A 20,437-nucleotide genomic window follows, 5' to 3' on the forward strand; every position below is an offset into this window, starting at 1 on the left:
AGAAGTATATTTCTTTAATTTTTTGTGGGGGTAGTAATTCCCAACTCTGATTCTTTGTTCGTAGTCCCTCCGGGGATGATCAGAACATTCTATTTCATGTCCCTATGTTATCAAAGAGAAGATTTAAGTTTTATCTTTGGGGGAGATAGCTATTGGTTACATAACTGGTTATGCATTCAATTTTAACCTGAGAAAAAGCTTTATTTTTCTCATTACCTAGAAAGAGTTACTAGAGAAGGATTATTGCACACACACACACACACACACACAGCCAAACAAAAAGTACTTGTAGAAAAGCTACGTTGTCTGTGAAGACACACTGCTTCCCAACTTTGGACGCTCACATATGCTGTCCCTCTGCTTGGAATGCTCTTCCTTTTTTCTATTCAATTCTCTTACAATTCACTTTTCCTATTCAATTCTTCTCTTACAGATTTAAACTCAATAATATTTTTACTCTGGGAAAAGCTTTCTGAACCTTCTTAAACTTTGCCCATTTCTCTCATTAAATGAGCTCAAAACACCATAACCCTCTTATTCATAAATTTTTTTTCAGTTTAAAATTACATATGTAGAGCTCAAGTGGTAGAGCACATGCTTAGCATTCACGAGGTCCTGGGTTCAATCCCCAGTATCTCCTCTAAAAATAAAAAAGTAAGCAAATAAACAAATAAATAAACCTAATTACCCCCCACCAAAAAAATTTTTTTTAAAACTTTAAACAAGTAAATTAAATAGATAAAATTAAATATGTATTTGTGTGATTATTTAACTCATGTTAATTTATGTTCATATGCCTTTCCTACACTGGAAGCTATATGAAGACTGACTGTCTACTGTGGTCATTAATGTCTACGCCCAGTGGCCTGCCTTGGAGAGTCATTGAGTGAGGTACGTTCTTACGCACAATTTGATAACTTACTACAGTGACTGCTTATGTTTCAGATAAACATGTTCTTAGAAGAGGTACTATTGGTTCTGGGCAAGGGAAGGAAGTGTTACCTAAAGCTACGTCCCTGATTCACACCAAGACATTACCATGGTATGTTGCTTCTGTCCATCGCATCTGAGAAAATGTGATTAACTGTTTTATTTTATTTATTTTTTTTTCTGGAATAAGATTTCCAAAGCATCTACTCTAAGCCTATACGAGATATATGTTTATAATCTCTATTTCAGACCTGTTCAATTTGAGTGTTGTTGATATTCTGGGCTGGTTAGTTTTTGTTGTGGGGAGCTATACTCTGCATTGCAGAATGTTTAGCAACATTTCTGACCTCTACCCACTAAATGCCAATAGCAGCTCCCCTACCTCCAACTTGAAACCAACAAAAATATCTTGAGACATTGCCAGATGTCCCCTGGAGGACAAAAATCATACGCAGTTGAATATCACTGTTGTAGAGGAAAAACCTGACAGATTCAAAAGAATATATACACATAATGGAAAAGTGCTTTTGAAATACGAACACAAAATTTTTCCGTTATGCTTCACAGCAAAAAAGGAATGGTTGGCTTGTTAGTCTTCATCGCGTGGCCCACTAAGAGCACTATAAATTTAAATTGTTGCCATTCTTAATGGTTTTATTTTATAGTTTCAAAAAATCTTAACCTGTAATCACTCCCTAGAGGTTTGTAAGTAAAAGTTGCATCTTTATAAATCAAATAAATCAAGAAATAGTAGGCCAGTATAGGTCACTCTTCCAATATCTAAAATTTCACTCAGGTTCCCTATGCTTTTAATTAAGACTTTTGAATTTGGTTTGGTTTCTCAGCACATAAGCTCACTTAAATACAGCTATGCAAATTGATGTACGTGAAAAGCTTGAAAAATAGAATTAGGCAAAGTTCTAAAATAAATCTAGTTCTAGTAAATTGCAAATTTTTAATTAAGAGCTACTAATCACAACATGGTTCTTGTATTCCTTCAGATACAAGGTGCTTATTACCCTAAGGTAGACTAGGATTGATTTTGAAAATAAGTGAATTTACCTTTCCTTCTGATGACACAATAAAGTAGTCCTGCTGGGTGATACGACTGTTCCACACACAAAAGCAGGTGAAAGAAAGGTGAGCAATTATACAAACACAGACTGTGCCGGCAATAGATTGGACAACGTATTTACAAACGTATTCTCCTTTGTTGAGTTAAATACCAGACAGTTCTCCATTGATTTGATTTTGTGCATGAAATCTGGCCTCAATTTCCATATTAACAAAATGGTTATATTAGGAATAACTTTCTACTTTGAAGCAACAATAAAGATATGATACATAAACATATACATCATATATGTTTAATATATCATAAATGATCTGTGTCCAACAAATACTAGTTTAAATTTTAAGATGAATTGATAACACCCCTAACATTTTGAAATAAGTTTCCTACATATTTGTTTGTTTCTTCAACATATGCCAAACATGGAAAAAATAATTTCTGTGGTTGAATAAAACTGATTTCACAGTTATCTGACAAAGGCATACCTTTCTACCAATCTTCATAACCTTGAATAATTTAATATACACTTAGGTTTTCATTATACAGAAATGGTTATCTCTTTAACAAATTTGCATGGATCCTATGAATCTCAGAAAAAAAACAATCCTAGAGAAAACATTCACAATATGTATTAGTAGTAACCCAAATACACTTCTTTTCATTTTCTTTTCTTTTGAACTAATGTTCTCTATGCCTACATGTTAAAAATTACATTTACTTAAATTATCCTTCAAAAAATAGGTGGAAACAGCTCCCTGTTTAAAAAATCCTAAGGTGCAAATCCATTACCTTCGCTGTTGTATTCCTCTCTCCTTTTTTACTTAATTGCGATTATTGGGTCCTGCATTTGCACACCCCTAAACAAATCACTTTCTTGAGCAGCTTTTGGGGAAAACACGTAGAGAGGATTGCAGATTTTTTTTTTCTAACAAGAGGGATCTTAAATGTTAAGGTTTGGTACGTAAGACAAGATTGCAGGGCTTAAAATGGTTTTCCCAAATACACACTAGTAAGAAAGTGATCACTTTTTGATGGCTTAACTGGACTGCTGTGTTCTTGATTCACATGATCTGTGCCATTTGAGTGTGTTTCTTGGTGTGTGTGAATGGGTCTTTCCACAAGTAATTTTGCAATTCTTTTTGACTATGACTTAACACTGTCTACAGATTTATGAACTATAAGGCTGACTTGGATGGGCATAAATTAATTTACAATGTGACATTCTTCCTCTTTCAAAGGCCCTGAAGAGGTACCCCCTCCCCATCCTGCATATTATTTTTCAGTGGAAATGCCAATTTCTAGCTTTTCTCAGACAGCTGTAATAGAGAAATTCCACTTCCATGTAATTTTGTATGTACTGCATTCACATTAATGTTTGATGGAGAGGAAACTAGATAATGGTTGTGGAGAATAAAACTTCTGCAATGATAAGCATGTGAAACAGACGGAAGCTATTATTAACTCAATTTGTATCTCACCTGGTTATTTTACAGACGTGGCAGGAATCTTTCATTTTATCAAATTATTTTTCAGCTCAAAGTGTAGAGAAATGGGTTTGGAAATGAAATAGACTGTGAAGTTTTAATGAGTATTTCCTTTCTCCCAGAAAACAACAACAACAACAACAACAACAACAACAACAACAACAACAACAACAAAAGGTGAGAAATTCTACAGAATTTAAAGTTGTTCCTCAAGATCCACAAAGATCAAAGGCTGAAACCAAAACACAGACTGTTTCAGGTTTTGTTTGCTTGTTTTTAAATCTGAAAACCATTGTAGTACTGCTGAATATGGGAGTCTAAAGGAATTTGGATAAATCTGACTTTCAGGACACAGACTGAAAAGCAAAATCTAAAGTTGCTCTTTTTCACCCTTATGTAATCAATGGTCCTGTTCCACGTAACAGGCTTTTCTAAGAAAAGATGATTGGAATTACAGAGGAGTATTTGAAAGGTGCAGAGAGGAAAGGAAAGATGTAAGCTTTATTTTTGACCAGGATATGCCAAGCAGATTCTAATTAACAACAAAAACAACAAATAGCACAGATAAGGAGATACAAAACACAAAATCTAAGAAAACAAGATAGCACAAAAATAGCAAAAATGTTTTTCTAAACAGTAGGTGTATATATAGTCATGAAGCACTGACCTCATGAGACAATGAGTTTTATTCTACTTTTGCTGTAAGTAAAAAAGGGCTTAAGATCAAATGCTCTGAAACCCAAATAATCATGGTGGACAGATTATGCTGAATATGTTATTGGTTTATAGATGACCTTATAGGAGGTCAGTGTGTGGACAGTTCCCAATCTATCCATATTAGAGTTTACCTGAAAGACACATTGTTTAAATTTGATGTCTCAAAGAGATTTATTTTTTCCTCTTTATTCCTATTTTTTTTCTTTTAATGGCTCTGGTCAATATTTGATGACATTTGTAGACTTGTCCTCCAGTGCAGACAAATGCGTATCAGCCATTATGCTATTTAACGTGATACTCTCAGAAGGGTTTTCTGAACAAAATTTTGGCACTGCTTTCAGGTGCTTCATCCACCAGAAGTGAAGTGGTCTTCTATCCAAGGAGGTATCTTGTTTAGGTTTCTTAATTCCACAGAATGGCCTCAACCTTCCTTCTGATGTTTATGGTCCAGCTTTCACTAGAAATGCATACTTCATCTCCAACCTCTACCCCTTTAACCTTTTGTTGCTCAACTTCCAATAAAGCTCAGATCCAAGGATCAACAACGATGACAAATTTGAACTGGTAGGCAGTCCATCCATTCCCCTAGACATCATAAATTTTAGTGTTGGATCAAACCAAGCTGCTTTGAGATTTCCATACCAGGATGTTTTGCAGAATTGTTTTCAGTTACTATTTGGTGTCTTGCCATGGAGTTATATTGAGCACTTCATAAGAAACAAATGAATGGAACACATTACTTATTTCATCATAAGGATGGTATCTGTGATCACATTATTTCTCTTTATCGAGATCATGGGATACATTTCTTCCATAGTTGTTAATGTAAAACCCTATAATTTATCCAAGCACCTACACTCTCTGAACTTTGTGCTTTGTTCTGTTTCCCTTCTCACTTCTGCTGCTAGAAAGCTCAGATAAACGTTCTGGTCTACTTTTGGAATCTGCTTAGGGACATCACCCCTGTATTAATTTCACCTTTACCTCCATCTTCATTATTGTATTTGTATCAAGTTATAATATACGTAGTTCTGTAAGCCTTTGAAATGATTTTATAAGACAAGCTATAAATATAAGAATGAATAAGTGAGTAACCAAATGATAGATAGTATGGAAAAACATAAATTAAAATGTATCCTCTGAAGGGAAAAGAAAAGGTCAAATGTTACTCTCGGAAGCCAGAAGTCAATTTGAAAGATTACTTCATGTGAAACAAAAGGCAGTCTAGACTCCAGGAATCATACAGCAAATTTATTTTGGTATTCTCTCCAAAAATTGTTTACTGATTCTTTTTTTTTATAAGCATCACATTAATTATTCATTCCACCTCACTATCCTACATCTAATATAGAGGTGGGAAGATGAATCTCAGAGTTCCACACTGTGGCCTGCCTTCCTGATTTTTGATGACATTCTCAAAAACTAAGTGATAGATATTACCCTTACCACTCTTCCCTTGGATACCCATGTGTTCAACCTAACCAAAGGCTAACACTCACTTGAATTAAATTAAGATAATAAAAAATAATGTTAGTACCTAATGATCATTCTAAATTGCTTTACCAAAGGCCACTTATTTGTAATTGCTCTTTCAGTTTTTTTTTTTTTTTCTGAGAGTCTTATCGGATATAAAGACATTTCTGTAACTCAAGGAACTGTAAGATAAGTTGACAAAAATGCCTTGGTAACACAAAGTTGAAAAAAAGTCTCAAGATATGTACCATTTAAAACCTTTCTGTTAAGATTTCCATTGATATTTTTCCCAGAAATTTCTTTGGATTTTAATCTTTCAATAATTATCACCACCTGAACTTCATTTCTCACCTCTGTTTCCCAGGTCTGCCCTCTCCTTTGAGACACATTTCAAAATGTAACTTCTCTATGGAGCATCCAAATTTAAAGAACCCACACCGGGGAGTTCTGTGATCCTTGTATTCTGGAACTTCTATGTATTTTACTGGTTAATTACAATATCCCCTTCATTCAAATACAGATTTTTAACAAATGTCAAATGAGTCACATGAGAAAAACAAAGTTGCCAGGAAACAACATTGAGATGCAAGTTAAGAACTGTAGCTTGGCTGTCTAGTATCTACTTGGTTTCCCTTCTGGTGTCTCAGTTTTTTCATCTATCAAATAAGAAAGTTGGATGTTAAGATCTCCCAAGGCCCTACATTGCTCTTAAGCACTATTATTTTTAATTTATTCATATATTTATTTATATGATTTTTTATTTGCATACATGTCACATGAAAAATATTTTTTGTATGTTTATATTTATATGCTTTCAGTATCTTGTCCAAAGGGATTTCTGGGTCAGATTTCTCTCTCTTTACCATTTGGCTATATAGAAATCCTAGAAGGGTACATGGCATATGTTAAACTGACAATAAATAATTATTTATAATATTTTGGGGTATTTTGTATTAAACAATTACTTTCCCTTAAGATATTTATTTTGTAGTTTAATACTGATTACTTTCTCACAAATGATCCACAGATGTAGCAAAAATATTTTCAGCCCTTTCATGTTGACTGGGCCCGAGGTGATGGCATGTGAACCTTGTTCAACCTGACCGATAAGAATATTCTCACTGGCCACAGAACAGACATCTCAAAAGTCCTTGTAGCCTGAAAACATTCTGTCCTGGTTTCTGTGATCCCAGTGTCCTCCTCTCCACCCTTCCTTCTCCTTCCACCACCGCCAGTCACAGACAGCGTGTCTATCTCTATCATCTGTTCCTGGTTATTTGAAATGCAATAAAGGCTTCATATGTGATTTTTTTTTTCCCCCAGGTAGAATAAATAAAGCACAAAAAAATCCAAAATTTAAATTTTAATATATGTAGGTATTTATATATGAATATATATTATATAAGTAATATATACAGTTATATGTTTAAAGATACATGCAATAATGTGTATATGTGTATGTAATTCAAATAATATGTACTAGTTATATAACTATGATATAATAGAGACCATATGATAATTATATATAGGGTGGGAAATCTTAAAAAAAAAAAAGACTTTCTGTTGCAAAATCCAAAACTAAAATATAGAAAGTTTATATTTTCTGTTGCTTCTGTTGTTGTTGTCTTAATTTTTAAAACCTTGCTAAAAACTAAACATCAGAGTTCACAAAAATGTATGCTACTGTAGGAATCCAGCTCTGTTTCCCTGCCTTGGAGTTTGGAAACCTGGAGTTGAGATAGGAGGTCAGTAGACCCCCTGGGATTTGGGGCGGGCCTGTGCCCACGTACAGTTTGTGGTCTGAGAGTGGACAGCACACACTGTACACTTTGCTGCTCAAAGTTCATGAAGGTAATGAAGGTGGAGGCATCGTATGCTAGTAAGTTGATGCTGGCTGCTGCTGTGTGATGAGGTGCTGAGTTAAGAGCCCACATGAGAAACCACACAGACAATGTGCTGGGTCTCAAAGGGTGAGTGAATCAAGGTGGGTTCTCCAGTCAGGGATGTGGGCAGCAGATGTCATAGAGTTGGTCAACCTCAGTGATTGTCCTGAAGGAAGGACAACAAATGCCTCTCCCTGAAAGGCAGAGGTCTTTGATCTCTGTAGGGAGAAGGAAGAAGACAGATCCCTACACATTTACATTTTAAATGGAAGGCGAGGACCTTGATGTGGTCCTGGCAGAAATAGGGGTTTGTGTGACTCATTAAGTTTAATTTCAGGGAAATGAATAAAGTTCCATTTCCACACACAGGATGCTATTTCTATAAATGCTCAGTATAATGGTGTTGCACATCTTCGCACAGTTTCTCAGTTCAAACCAATCACGATTAAGCAGATCCAACTCTCTAGAGGGACTGCAGACCAGGAAGGCATTAGCTGTGGCATCCAGGCACCTGTTCACCACCAGCTCCCTCAGAAAGACAAGGGAATGGATTTATTTACTAAAAGGTCATACGACATGGCCAAACTAAGAATCACCAGAGCTGGTAGTATGCTCATTTCGTGCACTTTTCAGTCTGCCAAACTGCATACAAATGACTGCTAGAGTAACCTAGAAAGTACAGAATGGTAACTTTAACCAATCATTTTTAAATTGGGGAAAGAACAGTGCTAGGAATAAAAATGAAAGGAAAAAATCACCTGCAATTCCACCATCTCAACAAAACAAATGGGCTTCCTCTTTCCACACTCATGTTTTTAGTTCTTATCTATGAGCAAGGATGAATTGTCTACATTCCAAATCCAAGGTACTGCAAAATCACGCACCACTCCTAGGCATTTTCCATTTTACTATGTACATTTCATCATAAGGCTATATTTAATAGATCCTTCTCTCTTGAGGCTACAGTATTCTTTTCTTAACCATTCCTTCCTGTTAAACATTTAGATGATTCACAATCATTTATGAGGGTTCTTGCCAATTCAGCAAGCATGTATAGAAACAGCCCTAGAGTTCAAATATATCCTGAGAACAAAAGAAACACTGCCCAGAATTCAAAAGGCAAATAAATATTGCCTTTTGACTTGAAAGATAGCTCTATCTAACTAATCCATTTTTAGGAGATGAAACACAATAACATCTTACACAATATAAACATAGACAAGTCACCAGAATACAACTTTTGTTTGCGGATTGCCAAAATATTCAATCCAACATTGCAGAAGCTTAAATTAAAAAAGAAAAGAAAAGAAAACCCTTAAAAGTTGTAACTGAGTCCTCACAATGAAAAAAAAAAAACACTTGACTTACATCATGCTTTTCCCAATTTGAATTATAACGTACTCTATTGGCTCTGGGAATTAAGTATTGATTTTTTTAAAGGCATATTTAGACAATTTTGCTAAGAAAAGGAATCGTGCAATTAATTTGCTATGAGTATTCATTCAAAGACATCAGCACTTAATGTCTCTGGCAGAGGATGTTACAAGGCTTGAATCACTATTCAAAGTTGAATTATGTTTAATTAAGCACAAAAGGCATGCAATAGTTGAGAACCTAGATGCTAATGGATAGAAACAGCTCATGTCTGCTTTTGTACAACCTCACTGCAGGATTCTAAAGAAGACATACAACTATCACATTTATTAACAGCAATTTTTATATAAGGTTTACTTCTTTAATGATTTTTTCCAACATTATATGCTGTTGTCTTTATTTTAATGATACTCTAGAAAACTATGTAGCATATTATATGGAATTGACTGTAGTTTTTTCTGTTTTCCTTGACACAATTAGTTATAAACTTGTATGTACTACAGCGTAGGTAGGAACAGTAACAGCAGAAGAGATCTTGATATGGGTTGAGGGGTTTTGTTTTTTTAAAGATAGACATTATTTGTTCATTTTTTAGAACAGTTTTAGATTTACACCCAAGTTGAGAAGGTAGTACAGGGAGTTCTTGTATACTCCACATCCAGTTTTCCCTGTTATTAATATCTTTAAATGAGTATACACATTTGTTAAAATTAATAAAACTATTGACGCACAATTATTAAGTAGTGTCCATATTTATTCGCATGTCCTTAGTTTTTACCTAATGTCCTTTTTTCCTTCCAGGATCCCACTCAGAACATCACATTCTGCTTATTTGTCACTGTCTCCATAGGTCACTCTTGGCCGTGATGGTTTCTCAGACTTCGTTTTTCACGACATTGAGAGTGTTGGCAAGTATTGGCCACGTATTTTGAAGAATGCCTCCCTATTGCTATTGGTCTGATGTTTTTCTCACGATTAGAGTGGGAATCTGGATTTGGGGTGGGGGGTTGGAACCAGAAAGGCAAAGTGCCATTTGCATCCCATCATGTCAAAGGCAACTACTGTCAACATGATCTGCCCCTGGGGATGCTGGTCTTGATCACTTGGCTTTTCTGTTTGGGAGATATGTGTCTCTTTCCCCATTTACTTAGTTAATCATTTATTTATATCAGCATGAACTACATCAGTATTTATTTTCTATTTTGGCTTATAATTCAGGTACTACTTTTAAATATTTTATTGCTCAAATTATTCCAGCTTTGGCCATTGGGAGCCCAGTACTTGGTGCCTGTGTGCCTTTAACATATTCCCGTCAGGGGCATGTTTTTTGACCATTTATTTTTCTGGCACTACAAAATGTCCCAGGATCATGGAAATTTCTTTTTCAGTCCCCATACTGTCCATTTCTCCAAGAATGCCTGGATGTCAGTTGTGTTCAGTTGCTCTTGGGGTGTCATTGTTTCCTATAGGCCCTCTTAGCTGACAGAGCTAGGAAACATTCGTATGTGTATACTAACCCACTTATGGGTTATGTTTTAATCAATCAACTACAATACACATTTTACCTTAGTGTAGTCAATAACCTTGGACTTGCTCTGTGTAATAAATAACGGGATTTTAATACATTCCTTTTTGCATTTTTAAAGAAAAACAGTAAGTTGTAATGAACTTCCAGCCTTTAAACTGGTAACTGATGACAAGGGGTAACAATTAATCACTTGATTTCTATTAAATAAAAGCAAACATACAATTCTAGTATAAAAATATGCGTTGGCAAGCTCCTTGTTGGTAAGTTCCTTTTGAGACACTATTCAGTTGAAATTTTAGTATTGATAGACTTTTTTTGTTTGTATGTGGTAGGGGGGTAATTAGGTTTATTTATTTAATTGGAAGTACTGGGGATTGAACTCAGGACCTCATACATGCTATACCTTCCATGATAGATTCTTACATGTAGTTTTATTTTCTGTTGTGCTTTCCCCAGTCAGGACAACAGTAAACTAGTAACTCATCAAAAGATACAGGATGGGCTAGTCTTTCAAATGAATTTAGTCAATTAATGCTCTGAATAATATATCAAAAGAATTTAAAGAGTTAAAAGAAAGTGTTTTTACTGTTGTATGGTAATTCTGTGAGATTGATTTGTGGTCAATAGGAGTTTATTCTTAATTTAGTCAATGTCAGTGTTTATTAAGTCCACTTTGTAATTAATCTTACCTTGTATTTAATAAATACATTAACACAGCATTATACAAAATTATAAGTTTAAAAAAAAACTAAATTTTGAATAAGAACAAAAAGAGTAAAATATTGTCCAAGTGATGTCGGAAAGTTATTCTAAATATTTTTAATTTTTCAGTAATTTATAAGTGGCATAAATAAAAAATAAAATATTTTTACCTCTTTACTTTTTTCCCCTCCAAAACCATTTTTCCAACTGACTTAAAATTACTAATATCAGCATTCTGATGTGTAAGAGTTTATGTTTTTTCAATTTAACATGACAAATTGATCTCAGTAGAAAATCAGGATGAGAAATTTATGAAGTTCATTTAGCTAGTATACATTCCTTTTAATTTAAATGTTTCCATTTCTCTATGAAAATTTAACATTGAAAAAATTAGATACACATTTTTTAAAAAAGTACTTTGAACTTTAAATATAGATAGACCTTTAACTTGCTACCAGTTCTGTTGCTGGAAAATATATTCTAAATCTGATATAATTTTTTCTCCATTCAAAACAATGTTAGAAAGTAAGTTTAGTGAAAACAAAAATAGGAAAATGGTATATGTCACATTTTAAGCTAACAAAAATGGTGTTCCTTCAGAATAGATAATAGTGGTTTTAAAGATGTTTTCTCTATCATAAAGAACGACAGGTATCTAAACATTTAAAATCTACTCTTAAGGCCCTATGAAAAAGTTCCCAAGCAGAGAGTGGCAGAATTTGGATTACACTTAAGAAGCAGTACAATGCACGGCCATGTGAGTTTTGACATATATATTGACATTTCAATGGTTTTATTGTCCAGGGTTTCCTCAGATATGTTCTGGGCAGTATGAGTTCAGTGGGACATTAGTAGTTGTGATTCAAGTGAGAGTCCTCTGACAATTAAAATGTGAGAGATACTGGATTAAACAACAACTGAAACAGGCTTCTTTGCAAAGAATTACAAAGAGCTTTCAATATACAAAACTCCCTCATGAATCTCTAAGGGGGAGCATTTCTCCACACTCACTTGACCAGACAAATTGTTCTAGGTACAAAACTCCTACCCTGTTTATTATTAGAAAGCAAGAACAGGAGGTGCCTTCATTAACCCTGACCTATGCCATGCATTCTACATATGACGTCACATTTCTTCTTTGCAATAAACCCATGAGTTTGTCTTTACTATTTCTCCTATAACTAACAACATACACACACACACACATACATAATTATTAATCTTCCCCTGGTCAGTCAATTAGAAAAAGGCAGTTAGAGATGAGAATCCCCTTCTGCCTGGAGTTTTCCATCATTCTATCTTTAAAAATTTTTTTAAAAAAATTTTTAAGTGTCAGTTTCTTTTTATTTATTTATTACTAGGGTGGGGGGGTTGAGCTTATTTATTTACTTATTTAAGGTACTGGAGATAAACCCAGGACCTTGTACATGCTAAGCATGTGCTCTACTACCGAGCTATACCCTCCCCCCATCATTCTTTCTCTGAAATGAAATAATTTCTAGAAAATTTTAAGACATAGATAATATTTTATATATTATATGGATAATTGTCTGTGAAACAACAAAAGAGGGTTGAGAGGCTATGGGAACTCACCACCACTACTATCTCCATCAATCTTCCTTCAAACCATTCCAATTAAGTGTGCAAGCTAATTAAAAACAGTGTGTTGGCTAGGTGGTAGGTAACAAGGGTGATACTCCAACTAGATTATCTTCCTTAGCCCCTTCTTAAAGAGGAGTTCTGGAGAGTCCAATGATAATGCCAACTTTTCTCTTTGCTAATCATCTAAAATATACTCAAATATAAATCACATTAATTTACTGTCATTACCCCAGAATAATGAAGAGTAACAGTTCATTTCTCTTATATCTGTTTTCAATCTTAAACAGTTATGTAACTACATACACAAGTGCACACACAATACGGCATAATTTAATGCAAGGAGCTTGAAACTTGAGATCAGAATAGATAGCTCCGCGCTCCAGCACTTCCACTAACTAGCACTTGAACTTAGGCAAAGCCACCAAGTCATGGTCTTCTCAATGAAAACTGGAGATTAGAAACCATATAAGAAAATTAGCTACAGGTGAGGTCTATATAGTATAAATATTACGCCTATAAAATCAAGTATTAAAGGAAAAGGTGAATTATGCAGATAAATATAAGGCAGAAGATCTGCTCATTTGCAGAAATATGCTCACATTAGCCAGAGATTCCCTTTTCATCATCCATCAGAGAGCTTCTCCCCCAGGTTTTTCTCCTAGGGTCCAGTGGAGTTCTCAAGTTACTGTTGGGGCCAGCATGCTCTCTCAGGGTGAAATCTATCTCAGGACCAAACAGATCTTCCTGAACCGAGGCAGAGGTTTCTGCTCCAGGTTTGGCAGCCTGAATCCATTCTGCCTGTCCTCTGTGCATTTGAGGGCTTGAACCTATTCTGCACTGGCTATGTCATTGCTATAATAAAAATTGGACAGCAGAAGATGAATGGAAAACTCTCTAAGAATAATATTTGGAATTAAAACATAGAAAGTGTGCACTGAAAACCTGCTGAAAAATGTCAGTGGTAACACAGACTGTAAACTACCAGAATACAAGCATCAAGGAGGCAGCTACATTTGCCCATTTCGCTCACTGTTGCATGTCATGAATCTAGAAGTGTCTGGCTCATGGCAGGGAATGAGGCACTTAATACATACTTGTCTGTTGAGTGAATAATGAATATTGAAATGATGAAATAATTCAGTGATTAAAGAATAAAATTGTGAGTTTTGTACACTGAAAAAAATGAACACTTATGTAATAAACATTACTTGGAACTTTGGGGGTCCTTAGGGTTAAATATTTAAAAAATGATGCTATAGCCTACTTGATGATGGATCTCTCTTAAGGAACTAAAATATTTGGACAATTATATTGCCATTTAAATTTCCATGCTATTCATAAAATTTTTTTACAGTATTTTTCTTTATATGCTATATTCAATTACATAATAGTAATATATTATATTTATTTAGTGGTTCATTGCAAATAATAAAAATGAGATTATTTGATCCTCCCTTGTGAAATAGGAAAGGCAGATGTCATTACTGCTAATTCACAGATGGAGAGATTTGGGCTCAGAAATATTTAATGCCTTATGAAAATATACCACATTAACTTTTCAGTCCCTATTCAGGAAGAAAACATCAATAATAATAATTTGAAAAATAAAAACAAAACAACAAAACAATTATAATGTAACTTAAATCCCTTTAAGCAGTCTATGGATTCTTACCAAAGACATTATGAGGTTGCAACTATTTCACCTGGATTTTTCAGATGCAAAACAAAAGCCTGGTGAGACTGAATACATTGAGACACATATCTAGGAAATCTCAGAGGTGGAACCCAAACCTGTGCTTTCTAACAAATCATATGGCAGAAAGCCTGGCTACCTATCACTTAACACTTAATCCTATGCTTTAACCACTACATCTGTGATTGCGTATGTAGATGATGATGCATAACATATGTAAATTTATCTTTCTGTTACTATTATTATTAGAAATGAGATACATCTGTCCCAGAAATTGCACATGGAATTGTTTTTTTTCATTTTCCACTAATGGTGGTATGTTACTGTCTACTCAGGTCACCTAGATCCAGTTCTCACTATTGGTTATAGGTTGGCTGGTCATGTGAGAGAGATGTCTGTGACTGAAGTGTGTGTGTATGTGTGTGTGTGATTAATTGGTTGTTGACATACACTGGGGTATAAGCCAGAAAGACAGGAATGATCCCAGCATCCCCTAGAGAATTCCCAGCAGCCGCCATATCTGTCTTCCATGCAGGCTGCTGGGAAATCTCTGGAATGTAGTAATAATGCTCAGGACACCACCATTCTGGAGGACCCCCTTCATGACTACAAGCTGTGATGTAAGGTTGTAAACTTTTCAACAGACACCCATAACGTGTGAGAACCATGCATAACTACACACTCAATAACCTTTCTAATACTTAATGTGCATGAATTTTACCTTAAATTTTATACTTTTCATTTCTTTTTTCCCCCCAATGGCTGAAATTGAAACAGACACCCTTGCAATAAAAGTAGATCAGTAATTAATTCATTCAAGCATTCAAGTGCCTTCTCTATGTAAGTACAGTGCAAAGTGCTGGACATTTATGATGTACTTTACTTTGAGGTATTTTAAGTTACTGTAATACTTATAGTATTAATGCAAGTTAATAATCAAGAGCCCCATTTTGTTGGTTGGTTGGTTGGTTGGATGGTTAGTGGTTTGTTGGAAAGAGAAAGGAGGGTGAAATGAAAAATAATGCATTTCAATTCTTCTCTTTTCTTCCTACAACACATACACACACACACACACACAAGCAGACACTTGCTCAGTCCCCCAACCCTTTGATATTTTGTATTCAATGCTGAACTTGACTGACATAAGAAACTCAGTGTAGAGAGGCAGGTTTCCTCTGAGCTAAAGCTGGTTTCCATGGTGCTGAAACGTCCATTTAAAAGTAAGCATGGTCCTTAGGTACATGCAGGGTGGTGTTCATGCCAAGCATAGGTCACTCAGAGCCAGGAGGAGTAAGACATTTGTACTGCATAGAAACAGCACCAGGCCATGCAATTTTACTTTATGCATTCTGGCTCCCATTTAGAAAGAGGAAATCTCATTATCCTGTGGCATATATTTTAAGGTCAGTGAATCAATGTTGGGTTGTTTTCACTTTGAAAACTACTTTTAAGTGGATGAATGTGATCGCTTGGAGCTTGGATAAATACTCAGATCTGTGCATAGATGTCTTAAAACATCCTTTTCCACCCCCTTCTGGAATTCCTTTACGTTTGAGTGATGTAGGGGAAAGAAAATGTTATCTTAAGTTTGTTGTAGAGGAAGCAGGGCTGTTGACTGGCATTGTTCCAGTTTGTCCAGATATGTCTCTTAAAATATATAGAAATAACCAAAATGCCAATAAAGTTAATTAGCATTAAAATTGTAACATACACATTGTTTACTTTGTGTTTTTCAAAGGAATTTTGTTACCAGAGTGTGTAAAGCTGACTGCATCCCCCCCCCCCAAAAAAGTGAGGGGATATTATTAAGTCATGGTGTTATTTTTTGTAAAAGGAAGACTCTGGTACTTTTTAAACGAACAGTCTAAATTATCCAATAAAGTGCACATTATCATTATCCTTAGTCTAGAAAAAGACTTCTGCAGTAAAAGTTAGTATTCTAGATCATTTCTTTCATTGAAAATCACATCCCATATACCTAAGGGAAATGCATTTCAAAGTAGTCAACCTCTATTTTTTTTCTTTTAAATGAGCATGTTCAGTGACAAGACCTAGGTTCTGAATCTTTGAAAAGAAGTTTGCTAATTGCAAGTCAGGACTAGTAAAGTTATTGAGAATTTTTAGCCACTCAGGGGTGACATTCAAGAGTGCCCCACACTGTTCTTTGCACATTTTGTCAGTTTCTAGAAAGGGTATGAGTTAGACGCCCTCAGAGCTCAGGACTTCACTCTAGCTTCCTACAGGGAGAAACTGGAGAAGCTGGGAGCCCAGTCTGGTGTCATGATTTCACCTGTGGCTCTTCTCTTTCACTGGGTCTTTAAGAAGCACAATTGGGGAAAAGGGATAAACTGAGATTAAGGGAATAGAAATTGGGTTTAGTTTGCAAGGGAGAACAATAAGGAAGGCAAAGAGGTATTTTTCAACCCAGAAAGCAGCCCAGGAATCGCTCAGTGCTCCACAGACCAAACTTTGGTGATGAGTGCCGGACGTTTAGGTACCTGAATCCAAACACTAACAAAGTTCCCTCCTTCCCCCATTTATTTTGCTTGCCTTTTGCTCCCTTTAGACATCCCCAGGATTCCTATATTCAGTCTTCTAGTATCTTTTTATACCCCTCCCCACCACCCGGGACGGAAATTCAGTCTTCCAGGGAGTTACCTTGACTGGGGACTGGATCAAGCTCAGTGGCAGGCAGGTGGGGCAGATTGGGGGACAAGGGAGAAACTTAGGTGCCTGCTTACGGCGCTGCCTTGACCGTCCTCCCTACTCCTTGAACCTTCAGCCAGAAGTCATATCCGGACTCTGCCCCTCTCTAGAGGAATCCTCCAGACTTTGGTGACTCCTCGGGGAAGAACCCAACTTAAGGATGAAAACTTGGAGGATCGGAGCTAGCAGGCTCTGGGGAGTCCCCGCGTCCCTAGTGGTCCCCACATTCTCCTCCTGAGATCTGGGCATGCCCGCAAGTACCCAAAGCACCGATTGCCAGGGACCCCAGCTGCAGACCTAGACTGCACGACGCCCACCGAGGCGCCGGGGAGAGCGCATCTCCGCGCCCAAATCGACTGGCCGCAGCCACGCGCGACCCCACGCCAGAGCAAGGTGCCAGTCCGAGCGAGCCTGGGCCCCTTGCTCTCTTGCCCGCGTTCCTGGTGCCCAGATTAAAACAGAAAACAAAAACAAAAACAAACCGCCAACCGTACCCCGCGGGGAAGCCCCGGACTCGCCAGGAGGGAAGCAGTGACGCGGCTGCTGCTCCTTTCCCGGAGCCCCCGGAGCGCGCTGACCTCCACTACCCCCAGCCCCTGCCCCCGCGCCAGCGCCCGCTGCCTCACCCGGGACCCGCTGCGCCCGCCCTGGCCGCGGGGAGCGACCACATCTCCCGAGCAGGCAGCCTGGAGCGCTCCCCGAGGTTCACTCACCGATCCTGAGCACTTGCGGGGCGGTCTCGGGGAGGATGTAAGCAGAGGAAATAGAGGAGTGCCCAGCTGGTGTCCCTGGTCCAGAGCCTGGGCTGGGCGAGGAGTGTGCGGCGCTCCATTTTCCCAGCTTCTTAATTCATGCCGAGACCCAGCCGCTGCCGCACGCCCCGGAGATACAGCCCGCTCGGGCCGGGTCCCCGCCTCATCCTCTCTGGGATGCTCCGCGTTTGCACCCTGCGCGCTCCCCCCGGAAAGAGATCGAGGGAACCGTCGTGGGAACGCGGAGCTGGCAGGCGACGCTGGCCTCACTCGGGGCTCCTCGCTTCTGCCGCTAGCCCATCACTGCTCCTCTTCCTCCTCCTCCATGGGCCGCAAACCGCGGAGAAGCAGCGCGCAACCGCTCCCGGAGCCGAGAGACCAGCTGAGGAAAGTTGCTGCCCCAATTTGCGGGAACGTCTCCCTCATTCGTCCTCTGGTCGGATGAGAAAGTGGTGGTGGAGAGGGTAGGTAGAGGGTGCCACGAGAGAAGGAGGCGTAAAGGAGAAAGAAGGCGAAGGAGAAGGGAGAGGGTACCGGGCGAGTTGGTGCAGGGGCTCTGAGCAAGCAGGATGAGCTCCAGCAGGTTAACTGGGATGGAACCACGCTCTTGCTTCTCTCAGTTCTTGCTTTCCTCCTCCCCTCGACGGCCCCACCCTTTATTTACTGCCCGCCCCGGCACGCTGATCCAGACACTCACACAGCCTCACGCGCACGCACACTCTCTCCCTCAACTTTGCGCTGTGATGCTGGAAAGTCTATTGAGTAGGGCAGCCTGAGGACAGAAGATTTAACCTGCTGGTCAGAGCAGAGGCGGACTCAGCTGCGGGCTGCGAATGACAGAGGGGCCTCTTTGGTAATGTCCCTGTGCGCCTGTTAGGGGGTCATAGAGCTGGCCAACTAAGACTCTTCCCATCACTTGATGGAGAATCGCCATCTCGGACGCCAATATTTCAGAGAATAAAAGAACTCCTGTTTTAACTCTGGCAAAGATGAAGAAAAGGGGAAGGAGGAGGAGGAGGAGGAGGAAGACAAGGAGAGAAATGAGAAACCTTCAGTACTCTAAGATTAAAGTGGCTTCTTTTTCCTATTCAGACCCGAGATAATCTCTTGTAAATCGCTTCCATTTACACGCGCAGAACTGGGAAAGAGGCAGCTTCCAGCGCCGCTCCTTTTCTTGGTTTCTTTTGACTGTCACGTTTGAACGCTGGAAGATAGGCTATTTTAGCACTGTAGGTTTGGAGCCTTTCTCTGTAGAAGGACAAGGACACTTCCCTGGGGAAATCATCAGCTTTTGATCATTTTGGCTTAATTTCCTTTGAGCTTTGTGGGGAAACGTTCTATATAAATGTTTGTTAGCTCTGCATTAACATTCATAGAGATTTTTTTCCCCTCTAGGTATGGATTTTGGAGAACTGACCTAAACTGAGTTAATCCATATGAAAAATATGCCCATAGGCATATAGACCTAGAATAGGAAAGGGTTGCAAAGGAAATAGAATAAAACTTCAGATGTATTCATTCATTCAACAGATACTACAGAGCGACTTGTATGTGGTGCCAGACATTATATATATATATATATATATATATTTTTTTTTTTTTAACTGAAGACCCTATAGTGGAAAAATGCACCATCCATCCTCCAAGGGAGGTTATAACTCCACTGCTGAAAGCTAGTCAGTTCATATCTCAAATGGTGTGCCTGGCTCCGGATACTTTTGTATGAGAGTTGACAAGACAGATCGTATCAACAGATAAGAAGATTTGATCTAGATTTAAGAATACATCTTATACATAGATTGATGAACCCAAGAAAAATTAGGGGCATATGCTGTTTATCTTCAGTAATTTGAAGAGCTCTTGTGTTATAAGAAAGGAGTCACAATATTAGGCAAGTGAGAAGAAATAAGAAAAATAAGAATATTGGATGGAAGTTGTAGAAGAGTAAATTTCACTTATCTGGGCAAGGGACATTTCTAAGTCTGGAAAGTGTCAAACAATGGTATGACCTGCTTCAGAAAAGAGTCAGATTCTCCTTTCATTCATTCATTCATTCATTCATTGGTCTATTCAGTGCATATTTAAGTACTTACTTTGTGGGAGGCATTGTGTTCAGGCCCTGGAGACACAGTGGAAGTATGGTTGTTGTCATAATGAGATTTGTATTAGACATAGTCAGTTGCCTAATTTTTCCTGGTATGTCCAGGATTAAGAGAATAAATACTGCATGGCTAAATATTGAGAACCCAAATTCTAGAATTAGCTCAGCTTTTGAACAAACTGTATTTGAATTCTGGTTTTACCTAGTTCTAGATTTGTAGCCTTGGTTAAATTATCTCCCTGTAGTTGACATTGCTGGTGCTTACCTATATCTATTTCTCATCTTCCCAGGCACATTAAAGCCTGTACCTTTTTAGTTAGGTGTAGTAATCAGCCAATGACACGTGAGTAGAAGTAGTATGTGCCACTTCTGGGTGACCAAGAAAAGCAGTGAAAAGATCTCACATGTCCCTTCAGGCCT

General features: G+C 37.8%; 1 protein-coding gene across 1 annotated transcript in view; it reads right to left on the minus strand.

The window, feature by feature from the left end:
• The window catches only part of GRIK1 (glutamate ionotropic receptor kainate type subunit 1), a 354,625-nt gene extending 335,616 nt beyond the window's left edge, over positions 1-19,009 (minus strand). Inside the window, 2 exon segments of the mRNA XM_032476648.1 lie at positions 17,878-17,917; positions 17,919-19,009. Coding sequence (XP_032332539.1) covers positions 17,878-17,917; positions 17,919-17,996 — 118 coding nt within the window. The 5' untranslated portion in view covers positions 17,997-19,009.
• Between the last annotated feature and the right edge of the window lie 1,428 nt (positions 19,010-20,437).

This window comes from Camelus ferus, chromosome 1 (genome assembly GCF_009834535.1).
Source record: "Camelus ferus isolate YT-003-E chromosome 1, BCGSAC_Cfer_1.0, whole genome shotgun sequence".
Lineage (NCBI taxonomy): Eukaryota > Metazoa > Chordata > Mammalia > Artiodactyla > Camelidae > Camelus > Camelus ferus.